Source organism: Microtus ochrogaster, unplaced genomic scaffold (assembly GCF_000317375.1).
Source record: "Microtus ochrogaster isolate Prairie Vole_2 unplaced genomic scaffold, MicOch1.0 UNK109, whole genome shotgun sequence".
Taxonomy (NCBI): Eukaryota; Metazoa; Chordata; class Mammalia; order Rodentia; family Cricetidae; genus Microtus; species Microtus ochrogaster.
Genome location: NW_004949207.1, coordinates 389,181 through 401,147, shown reverse-complemented (window position 1 = coordinate 401,147; position 11,967 = coordinate 389,181). Strand labels below are relative to the sequence as shown.

General features: G+C 50.2%; 1 protein-coding gene across 1 annotated transcript in view; it reads left to right on the top strand.

Moving 5' to 3' along the window:
- Positions 1–4,115: 4,115 nt before the first annotated feature.
- Fbxo24 (F-box protein 24) overlaps positions 4,116–11,967 on the top strand; it is a 10,491-nt gene continuing 2,639 nt past the window's right edge. The window contains exons 1-8 of the mRNA XM_005371446.2: positions 4,116–4,211; positions 4,465–4,557; positions 4,651–4,834; positions 6,603–6,841; positions 7,173–7,407; positions 8,977–9,135; positions 9,673–9,794; positions 9,993–10,124. Coding sequence (XP_005371503.1) covers positions 4,140–4,211; positions 4,465–4,557; positions 4,651–4,834; positions 6,603–6,841; positions 7,173–7,407; positions 8,977–9,135; positions 9,673–9,794; positions 9,993–10,124 — 1,236 coding nt within the window. The 5' untranslated portion in view covers positions 4,116–4,139. The remainder of the gene's footprint in view (positions 4,212–4,464; positions 4,558–4,650; positions 4,835–6,602; positions 6,842–7,172; positions 7,408–8,976; positions 9,136–9,672; positions 9,795–9,992; positions 10,125–11,967) is intronic.

The following is an 11,967-nucleotide window of genomic DNA, read 5'->3' as shown; positions in this document are numbered from 1 at the left end:
ATTAGAACCTGGAAAGGGCACCTGTCCCGGCCTCTTCTCTGAAAGACGGCTCTGTCTACCAATAGCATAGGCGAGGAGATGGCCCTTTCACTAGACAGCAGGCGGGGGAGCTAGAATCTTTGCGACCCAGGTACAGACCGTGAGCGCGGCGTGCTGAGCGGGCTAACAATGCAGTCTTAGAGCCGAGTCCTAGCTGAACATGCTGGGGAACAAGCCGGCGTCCGGGAAGTGAGGAAGGGAGAGGGATGCCCCGGGCCAGCGCGCAGGCAAGCTGTCTCAACCCAAGGGACCATTTCCGGCTCTGCAGGCTGAGTCCCAGCCGGGGACTCCTGGGTTGACCGGTGAGGGGATTTCCAGCCCAGACAGGGAAGGTCGCCAGACCTGGCAGCTCCACCAGAGTGGATGCCCAGACCAAAACTTAGAGACTACGAAGGATCTCATGATCTTCCAGAACAAAATCGTTGTTTTTGTTTGTTTTCTTGCTTTTTAGAGATGGTTTCTCTGTGTAACCCTGGCTGTCCTGGAGATCTGTAGACCAGGCTGGCCTCGAACTCAGAGGTCCGCCTGTCTCCGCCTCCTGAGTGCTAAAGGCACTAAGAAACTAAGGTGTACACTACCACTGCCCGGCACACAAGGGAGGAAGAAACTGAGGTTGAGCAAATATCAGCCCTCCACGTGAGACTCTTTCCCCCACTTTCATAATAATTTTTTTTTCTGTTGGAAACCTCTTTTTTTTTTTTTTTTTTTGAGAGAGAGAGAGAAAGAGAGAGAGAGAGAGAGAGACAGGGTTTCACTGTAGCTTTGGAGCCTGTCCTGGAGACCAGGCTGGCCTCGAACTCCCAGAGATCTGCCTGCCTCTGCCTCCTGAGTGCTGGGATTAAAGATGTGCACCACCACTGCCTGACTTGTTGGAAACCTCTTATTTGAAGCCTTGTGTAGTGGCATGAACCTGCCATACTAGCATTTGGAAAGAGGCTAGAAGGATCAAGACTTTGAGTTCAGTTCCAGATCAGCCTGGGACATGGGGAGACTAAAGTTTGTTGGGGTCTTTGATTTTCTTTTTCTTTCTTCTTTCTTTCTTTCTTCCTTCCTTCCTTTCTTTCTTTCTTTTGCTTCATAAGGTGAAATGAATTACAGAAGGGGTTCCCAAATGGAGAGGTAGTAAAAGAATACTTTTTTTTTCTTTTGAGATTTATTTATTTATTTTATTTTATTTGGTTTTTCGAGACAGGGTTTCTCTGTGGTTTTGGAGCCTGTCCTGGAACTAGCTCTTGTAGACCAGGCTGGTCTCAAACTCACAGAGATCCGCCTGCCTCTGCCTCCCGAGTGCTGGGATTAAAGGCGTGCGCCACCACTGCCCGGCTTTGAGATTTATTTTTTAATGAATGTTAGCATTTAATGAACCTCCCTGTGTGGCTTCCAGCCACGGGAAAGACACCCCAACACACTTGATCCCCTCAGCTCTTCTGTTGCAGAGTCTGGTCATTGTTGACAGGCTGCTGCAGTGGCCTCCGTCCCCAGAACCCTGCAGTATCCCAGTCCCACCGCCCTGATGACAGGAGCAGCTCCTGTCCTGGTTTGCAGCAGCATCACCAGTGTCCGCTGACTGCTCAGTGTCCACGGTTTATCCAGGTTGCAGGTTCCTCTGGTTCCTCTCTAAGTGGTAATGACTCATACCAGCTTTGCCAGAGTCACCTGGATGATTCTGACTCTGTCATGAGGCATGCCACCAACATCCCCTTTCCCCTCCTGGGCGCTTCCAGTCCTTACCAATGTGGCTCTAGCTGTGGCTCACGTGGTCCTGGAATTTTCAGTCTTTATCTCAATCTGAGTGGCACGGTGGCCTCAAGGAAAGAGGAAGACTGGCTTTTTGAGACCAGATCTCAGAGAGCTCTGACTGCCTCCAACTGGTTACGTAGCTGGGAATGGCCTTGAACAACTCCTGCCACAGCCTCTCAAGTGCTGGGGTTCAGGTGTGCAGCTTAAAACCCTTTGTAGTGACCCAAGATCCCAAGTCAGCTTCCTGTGTCGCCAGACCACCAGCAACTGAAGTTGCTGTCTCATAAGTCATGCCTGCTATGCGAGCATGCCTAAGCATTTATTAAATTATTAAAAGTTGGGAGAGAGTTTAGCTGGTTAAGAGTGCAAACTGCTGGCTGAAGAGATGGCTCAGTGGTTAAGAGCACTGACTGCTCTTCCAGAGGACCCAGGTTCAATTCCCAGCATCCACATGGCAGCTCATAACTGTCTGGAGATCCAGTTGCAGGGGATCTGACACCTTCACACCAATGCACATAAAATAAAGTTAAGTAAATCATAAAAAAATATTAAAAAAAAAAATTAGGCGGAGCTCAGGTAACCCTGCAGAAGAGGAGGAGGAAGGATTGCACGAGCCAGAGGGATCAAGAACACCACAAAAAAAAAAAAAAAAAAAAAAAAGGTGCAAGCTGCTCTTGCAGAGGACTCTAGTTCTGTTTGAAGCACCAATACAGCGACTCACAGTAGCCTGCATCTCCAGCTGGGGGGGCGGGGTCCAGTGCTCTCCCCTGGCTACCACAGGCACTGTGCTCACATTCCTCCACACATACACAATTACAAAGGAATGAAATCTTCGGGGGCTGGAGAGAAAGTTGGCTCAGAGGCTATGAGCACTTGCCGATCGTGCAGAGGACCCAGGCTTTGTTCCCAGCGCTCATGTGGTACCTTATAACCATCTGAAACTCCCAGTTCCATGGGATCCAGGAATGTATGTGGCACACATACATACAGGCAAACACACACACACACACACACACACACTCTTTTTCCAAAGTAAATGTTTAAATAAAAGCTGGACATGATGGCCCGTGCCTTTAATCCCAGCACTGGGGAGGCAGAAGCAGGTGGATCTCTGTGGGTTTGAGGCCAGCCTGGTCTACAGAGCGAATTCCAGGCCAGAGCTACAAGAGAAATTGTTTTAACCTCGCACACAGTGAAGCAAAGAAGCTGGTGTTGGAATCCAAGGCCATGCACAAGTGAAGCAGATGTCCTACACATGACCTCTGTTTCCTAGTTACCACAGATGATGGAGATGGTTTTGAACATCTGCCTAGAGTGGCCACTGAATGAACCTGCTGGGCACATATGCACTGGGCTTTCTAACAGGATTCAATCCCTTTGTGCTCCTGGCAAAGCCATAGTCTTACATTTATTGTTGTAGCCTTTCCCCTTCCTGTCACATGCAACCTCCTCTGCTCTTTCCCCAGGACAAAGTAACTCCGCAGAAAAAGCTACGCACCTAGGCTCTAGAAGATGCCCTAAACTCCAGGAAAAGTCCGCCCTTGCAGCCACCATAATAGCTTGCCCTTTGCACATGTGATGATGCCACCCGTCCCCAGGAAGCAGCATGAGATTCGGGGCTTGTTTTCTATGATACTGCAAAGAAGCTGCCTTCAGTTCTCACTCGCGTCTCGCTTTTGTGATGTTAGATCAGGACCCCCTTTGCTCCACTGCCATTGTCTGCCAATCTTTTTTTTTTTTTTTCTGAGACAATGTCTCATGTAATGCAGTCATGTAAGGCATTATGTAGCCAACAATGGCCTTGGGTTCCTTTCTCGTTCTCCTGTCTCCACATCCCAAGTGTTGGGATTGCAAGTGTGCACCACCATGTTGGCTTTTCTCCGGTGCCAAACCCAGGGCTTCATGCCTGACAGGCAAGCACTCTACCAACTGAGCTTCCATCTAGCCCTATCCTTTTTTTCCTTTTCTGACTTTGGCCTCTTGAGATACAAATCCCTGCAGACCGAGGACTACTCAGGAGGCCCCGTTTTCTCTTCAGAGTTAAAAGTGAGGAAAATCCACTACTACTTCCGAAGAGAGAAGGACTTACCATCTGCCAATAGTTCATTCACTCTTTGTGTCTCCAGTAAAGCATATTATTCCTTGAGCCGCCAGGTGACTAGCTCTGAGCTAGAACCCAGAAGATAGCTCTGTGGTCAAGTTAAGGAAAGTAGGTCACAGTCACTGGACAGTGAGGTCACAAAAAGATTTTATGTGCCTGGGGACATGGTGTGGGAAAGGCAGCGAGGACAGGGGCCTGGGGCCTGGGGAGCCAAGGGGCCTGGAGAGATGAGGGCAGGAGCAGGGAGGGGACAGTCAGGATGGTGAGGAGAAGCCGGAGACAGAAGCTGCAAAACTTGACCAGGCTGTGCATACAGGAAGAGGGGCTCAGGGTGAGGGGTGGCAAGGCAAGGGAAGGGCAGGGAGTCTCCTGGCTGCAAGAAATCCGGGGACCAAGGCAGGCAAGGGAGGGGTGATGGCCGAGGTCCTGGAGAGAGAAGGGATGGCTGGGTTTGCTAGCGTAGAGACAGAGTCGGATGAGCCCCAAAGTGGAGTTTACAGAAACACAACAACAGTTTGACAGCAGAGAAGACAGACAGGTGTGGCCTCCCCAGAACCCCTTTTCTCCCCTTTCTCCTCCGGCAGGTGAAGCGTAGCTGCCCCTCAGGTGGTTTGGAGGCTGGGAATGAAAAGGAGGGAGGGAACCCTATTTCTGTCCAGCTGTTCCCCCCAGAGCTGGTGAGTCTTTGGGGTTTGGCGAGGACTGTGAATGCGGGGCTGAGGGACAGCCTGTGACTCCCCCACCTCCTCCCTCCTGCTCCTCCTCTGCAGGTGGAGCACATCGCCTCCTTCCTCCCGGTCAAAGATGTGGTCGCCCTAGGCCAAACCTGCCACTACTTCCATGAAGTGTGTGATGCTGAGGGCGTGTGGAGACGCATCTGTCGCAGGCTCAGTCCATGCGTCCGTGACCATGGCTGTGGTGCCCGGCCCTGGAAGAGAGCTGCCATTCTTAACTGTACACTTCCCCTCAGTAACTTCTCCTTGCCTCTGCCCTTCCTTATTCTGGGAACTTCCTTCTCGGTCAAGTTGCCCGGTGATCTCGGCACCCCCTGGCCACCTTTTCTCTAGAAGAATCTTGTCACACTCAAACGTATTCCATGGAGTGCATCCCCCAGGTTCTCTGGCCACCGCTGGCAGACATCCAGTTCACAGCTCTAATGCCATTCAGCCAGGTCTCCCTGCATGCACCAAGGCTTCCAGATCTTACCCTAGAGAAGCCCCTACTCCCCAGACCTGGAGTTTCTCCCTCTTTGAATCAGAGTTAACTTTTGTCAGCTTTTGCAATGTGTTATGTGTGTGCGTTGCACCAGCTAGTGCACTTGCATGTGAAAGCCAGAGGTTGACATTGGTTGTCTTCCTCTGTCCCTCTCCACCTAATTTTTTTTAATATTTATTTTTATTTTATATGTATAGGTGTTTTGCCTGCATGTATATCTATGCACAACATGCATGCAGTGCCTGTGTATGCCAGAAGGGGGCATCAGATCATCTGGACCTGGACTGCCACGTGGATACTGGGAATCAAACCCAGGTCTTCTCTCTGAAAGAGCAGCCAGTGCTCTGAACTACTGAGCCGTCTCTAGCCCTGCCTTACTTTTTAAACAGTCTCTCACTGAAACCTGGAGCTTGCCATGGCTAGACCGGGTGGCCAGCAAGCTCCAGGGATCCTTCTGTCTCTGCCTTCCCCTGCTCCCCTTACCCAAACCAGCGCATGCTAGCGTTAAAAATATCCATACCAGCTTTTACATGGGTGTCGGGCTCTGAATTCAGGTCCTCATGCTTACACAGCAGATACTTTACACATGAAGTCATCTCCCAGCTTTTTGTCACCCTGTGAAAGTAGAGATGAAGTAATTCTTTTTTTTTCATGGTTGTGTATGGTGTGTGTGTCTATAAGTATGCATGTTTGCATGTGTATGAACACGTACACATTAGGTATCTGCATGACAAGACCAAGGTTAGTATCAGGAATCATCGCCAGCCCCCCCCCCCCCACTGTACTCTGTGAAGCAGAGTCTCTCAGTCAAGCCCAGAAGTCTCACTAGCTCGCTTGCTCCGAGGATCCCATCTCCCGCTTCCAAGGCCAGAATTACAGACAGGCCAAGAAGCCCACCCAGTATTTATGCCTCAATCCTGGTCCTCACGTTTCAAGAACTTAAGCACTGAGCCATCCCCCAGCCAGAGATGAAATGGTTCTTTGTTGTAGTGGCTGTCCTATTTACTGTGAGATGGTAGCAGCGCCAGCTCCTGCGTGATGACAGCCGGTGTCCCTGAGGGACACAGTCACCCCAGCTTGAGGACAGTCACCCGAATGCTCCACTTCAGAAAGGTGCTACCTAGTGACTTCTTTCACACATACATCGAGTTTAGGGAAACGGTCTCAGCAGAGAAGACAGGAGATGCCTGGCCTGCCTTGGCCATCCCTTCCCCTCTCCTTTCTGCACCACGTCTGTGTCTGTCCTTAGACTCCCCAGTGTCTGGTACAAGATGGCACTGAAATGCTCCTGGGACGCACACATGTGGCCCTGGGACACAGTGGGACAGATGTCGGGCATAAACCAAGGTTTCTGTGTCACCCCAGGAAGGAGTCTGATCCCCTAGTCCTGGGGATGAAAAAAGATAAATACCAGGGTGTCTGGGAAAGACCAGTCAAGCTCACCCTTGCCCTGACTCTTCCCACTCCTGTCGCCTCAGCCTTGAAACCATTTCCTTCTGATCCTCAGATACAAAGGGCCTGTACTTCCAGGCATTCGGAGGACGCCGCCGATGTCTCAGCAAGAGTGTGGCCCCCATGCTAGCCCATGGCTACCGCCGCTTCTTACCCACAAAGGACCATGTGTTCATTCTCGACTATATGGGGACCCTCTTCTTCCTCAAAAATGCTCTGGTCTCTTCCACCCTTGGCCAGATCCAGTGGAAGCGGGCCTGCCGCTATGTGGTGTTGTGTCGAGGCGCTAAGGATGTGAGTAGGGGAATTCTGGGTGCTGAGAACCCACCTCAGTGGTCCTGAGTGGCCTCTCCCTTAGAGGAACCTAAAAGCAATCCATTTATCCATAATTTACTTGGTTTTTGTTTGTTTGTTTGTTTGTTTGTTTGGGTGCTGGGAATTGAACCCAGGACCTCCTACAAGCTAGGCAAACATTCTATCACTGAGTTAGATCACCAATCCAAAACCAGCCTCTCATTTCTTAGCCCTGGACCTAATCGTCTCATTTCCCATCCCATGATCCACTTGCTTTAGCCTTAGCCCATTCAGATCGCTAGATCCCAGACAGCCTCATCTTGTTCCACAGTTCGCCTCCGACCCAAGATGTGACACAGTTTACCGTAAATACCTCTACGTCTTGGCCACTCGGGAGCAGCCAGCAGTGGTGGGCACCACTGGCAGCCAGACCTGTGACTGTGTGGAGGTCTATCTGCAGTCCAGTGGGCAGCGGGTCTTCAAGATGACCTTTCACCATTCCATGAGCTTCAAGCAGATCGTGCTGGTTGGCCAGGAGACCCAGCGGGCTCTGCTGCTCCTCACAGGTGCAGCCTACAGAGTAGCGGTTTGCAAATATCTAGTAGATTCTTCGGGATCTGCGCCAGGGGAGAGGAAGAGAGGAGTCTGTTACGAGAAGGTTCTACCTTCCTCCTGCTCCAGCTCTGAACCCCCAAAGTTCTAGAATTCTGCATAGAATTTCAGATAAAGTTCCTTCTCAGGCTGGAGGGTGTGGGTCAATCTACATGAAGCACCAGGGTCAACTCCCAGCACCATATAAAGTAGGTGTAGTGGTCTATGCCTATACTCCCAGTATCTGGAAGGTAGAGGCAGGAGAATCCTGCATTCAGGGTTATTCCTAAGATACATAGAGAGTTTGAGGCCAGTCTCCATGAGATCCTGTTTGAAAAATAAAACCAGAGTGCAGAGAAGATGGTACAGCGGGTAAAAGACTTGCAACAAGCATGAGGGTGTGAGCTTGGATTCCCAGAGCCAACATAAAGGGCAGACGTGGGCGTGCGGGTTGGTAATCCTAGCATTCATATGATGAGATTCACGGAGAAGACAGGAGACTCCGGCATGGTAGTGATAATGGTGAGGCCCTAACGCAAACAAGGGAGTTGGTAAGTACCAACGCCCAAGGCGGGCCTCTGCCTCCTGCCTGCGCAGCACGCCGTGTGGTATAGGAGCCTCTGGAGAGCACCGCTCCAGGGAAAGCCTGATCCCCTTCTAACCTCCGTGCCAGGTACTTCACTTTATACCCCGAGTTGCCTTCTCCCCACTCTCCCAGTGTCCTCCATAGTTGATTGCACTCTCCTTAAGGTTGAGAGCCTGTGGACTTCCGAATGCCAGGCAGAAACCTAAATGCCCAGGCTTCATTCTTCCCAACACCAAATTAAGAGTCTGCAACATCTAATCACTAGGTTTGCTCTCCGCTAGACCTCCCTATTTTGTTTTAAGGGTTGAATGTTGGGGGCTGGAAACCATTTTCTTTCTTTCTTTCTTTCTTTCTTTCTTTCTTTCTTTCTTTCTTTCTTTCTTTCTTTCTTCCTTTTAAATCTTTGAGTCAGGGTTTCTTTGTGTAGTCCTGGCTATCCTGGAACTTGCTCTGTAGACTAGGCTGGCCTTGAACCCAGAGATCTGCCTTACTCTGGGCATGAGCCTCCTCCTCCTGGCTCTTTTCTTCTTATTTTATTTTTGTTGTTGAGACAGAGCCTCACTACGTAGGTCAGTCCTGGCTGGCCTGGAACTTACTATGTAGACGTCTGCCTGCCTCTGCCTCCCAAGCACGTCACCATACTTTATTTCCCCCTCCCTCGTATATGTGTGTGCTTGTGTGCGTGTGTTTGCGTGTGTGTGCGTGCGTGTGGCATGCACATGTGGAGGTCAACTTTCAGGAGTCACTTTCTCTCCTAGCACGGTTTCAGCAGTTAGAGTCAGGCTGTCAGGCTCGCAGAACTGTGCTTTTACCCACGGAGCCATCTCATCGGGCCCCTCCCCTTCTTCCTGCAGTTCTAGAGCAGTGGCTGTTTCTGTTGAGTGTCCCATGGGTGTTAACCTGGATATTGATGAATCGCTTCCTCTGTGGAATTACATGCCTCCCTTCATATCCCCAGAGGAAGGAAAGATCTACTCCTTGGTAGTGAATGAGACCCAACTGGACCAGCCACGCTCCTACACGGTACAGTTGGCCCTCAGAAAGATGTCTCGATGCCTGCCTCACCTTCGTGTGGCCTGCATGGCTTCCAACCAGAGCAGCACTCTCTATATCACGGGTAAGAAACACTCCCATGGTGAGGGAGATGGCTCCATGGGTACAAGTGCTGGTCATCTAAGGCTGAGAATAAGTTCAAGTCCCCAGAGCCCACACAGAGGTGGGCCAAGTAGCACGTCTGTAGTCCCAAAGGCAGAGAAGGCGATTCCCTGTAAACTGGGCCAGCCAGTCTGGCATCAAAACAGCAAGAGACCCTACCTCAAACAAGACGGAAGGCACAGACCAACACCTGAAGTTGCCCTCTGGCTTTGATATACATGCTTTGGTACATACATGCCAATACTTATACACATACATCACATATCACACACACGGGGAGAGACACTGAAAAATTAAAAAAAAAAAAAGAAGAACTATATTTCTCTCTCTCAAGACTGCAATCTTGGGCAGATCCCTCCACACACTGACACTGCTTATGCATGCTGGTGAATATGGTTGGTGTGCTGAGTGTATGAGACTCCCTGCAGTCTCTAGAGGGGTCTTATCCCTCGGAAATGGGTGCCCAAAGCTGCTGAGCTGAGGGCTCCCGACCCCCCAGACCAGGGGGAAGTGTATTTTGAGGTGCATACCCCAGGGGTGTATCGTGATCTCTTTGGGACCCTTCAAGCCTTTGACCCTCTGGACCACCAGATGCCGCTTGCTCTCTCCCTGCCTGCCAAGGTAGGATGGGGTACGGAGGATGGCGGGCAGTTAGCATGGTGCAGAGCTGAGGGCTGGGCTCTGCGGGTTGGAGGAACAGATCTTGGTGGGACAGAGGGATTCGGGGAGAGGGCAGATGGGATCAGTTGGGGGCAATCCTGGAGCTGAGTTTCCTGGGGACAATGTGCTCCCGTGCTCTTGCTGTCCTAACCTCCCTAGGTCCTATTCTGTGCTCTTGGCTACAACCATCTTGGCCTGGTGGATGAGTTTGGCCGGATCTTTATGCAGGGAAATAACAGATATGGGCAGTTGGGAACAGGAGACAAAATGGACCGAGGGGAACCCACACAGGTGAGATTGTTTCCTGGCAACGCTCATCCAGTCTCCCAACCCAGCACCTAGCTACTTTTCCATATTTCCTAGAGAGCACTTTCTGCTCCCCTAGGCAAGGCTAAGCCCTTCATATATAACACCTGTGCTGCTGCTGCAGGTCTTCCCCAGGGCTGGTCACAGAGGTTTGTTCTGTGCAATGCACACTGTGTGTGCAGAAGTGATTCAGTGATGGAGTGGCCTGGGGACCTGAGTGTGCTGAAGTCCTAGAAAAGGAGATGCAGCCTGAGAAGAGGGCTCAAAGAACAAAATGCTTGTAATGTGAGCATGAAGACCCGAGTCCAGATCCCCAACACCCATGTAAAATCTGTGAGTGCCTATGACGCCAGCACTGGAGGAGGAGGCCGAAGGCTCTAGTCAGTTGGTGAGCTCCAGTGCAGTGTGAGGCCCTGCCTCAAACAAGCAAATAAGGCAGAAGGCACGTGAGGAAGATAGTTACCATTGACCTCTGGCCTCAATAGCCAAGTGCATGAATGCACATTTGCTAAATACATACATTTTTTTTTAAGGTAGTATGGTAACAGGGCCTATGGGTTTGAGAGGATTCAGGTGAGGATAGGGAAAGGCATTCCATGCAATGAGGAGAGGGCAGTGATGAGCCTTACACATGAGACAGTAAAAAGACTGCCCAGAAGGGCTGGAGAGATGGCCCAGCGGTTAAGAGCACTGACTGCTTTTCCAGAGGGCCTGGGTTCAATTCCCAGCACCCATACAGTGACTCACAACTGTCTGTGACTCCAGTTCCTAGGGATCTGACACCTTTACACCAATGCACATAAAATAAAGTTTTATATATATACACATACACACACACACACACACACACACACACACACACACACACAGTGGCACATGCCTTTAATCCTAGCACTTGGGAAGCAGAGATGGCCAGATCTCTGTGAGTTCGAGGCAGCCTAGTCAACAGAACAAGTTCCAGGACAGGCTCCAAAGCTACAGAGAAACCCTGTCTCAAAAAGACTGGCCAGATGGACTAGATGTATCCCAGTAGAGCATTTGCCTAGCACGTACAAGATCCTAAATTGAATCCCTAGTAGAAAAAAAAAAGTAGACCAGAAAGAGGAGGAGGTAGAATAGAGCAAGTTCCAGGCCAGCCAGGGCTACACAAAGAAACCACAGACACACAAAACAAAAACAAACCAACCAGGGACTGAGAGGAAGTTGTAGGCAATATCTATCCATCACTGTCACAGAGGAATGAAAAGAGATGTCCTTGAGTTGGTAGAATGCTTGCCTAGCATGCGTGGGAGTCTGAGTTTCATCCCAGATGTTTGGAAAGGAGGATCAGAAGTTGAAGATCAGGGCTGGAGAGATGGTTCAGTAGGTAAGAACACTGGCTGTTCTTCCAGAGGACCCAGGTTCAATTCCCAGCACCCATATGGCAGCACACACTTGTCTGTAACTCCAGTTCTAAGGGATCTGATACCCTCACACAGATAAACATGTAGTTAAAACACCAATGCACATCAAATATATAAATCTTTTAAAGTTGAAGATCCTTCTCAGCTGCACAGTGAGTTCTAGGCAAGCTTAAGTTACATGTATCCTGTCTCAGTTACTGTTCTGTTGCTGTGAAGAGACACCATGACTAAGACAACTTTTTTGTGGTTGTTGTTGTTTTTGGTTTTTCAAGACAAGGTTTCTCTATGTAGCCTGGGGCTATCCTGGAACTTGCTCTGTAGACCAGGCTAGCCTCAAACTCAGAGATCTGACTGCCTCTGCCTCCCAAGTGCTGGGAATTTTTTTTTTTTTTTTTGGTTTTTTGAGACAGGGTTTCTCTGTGGTT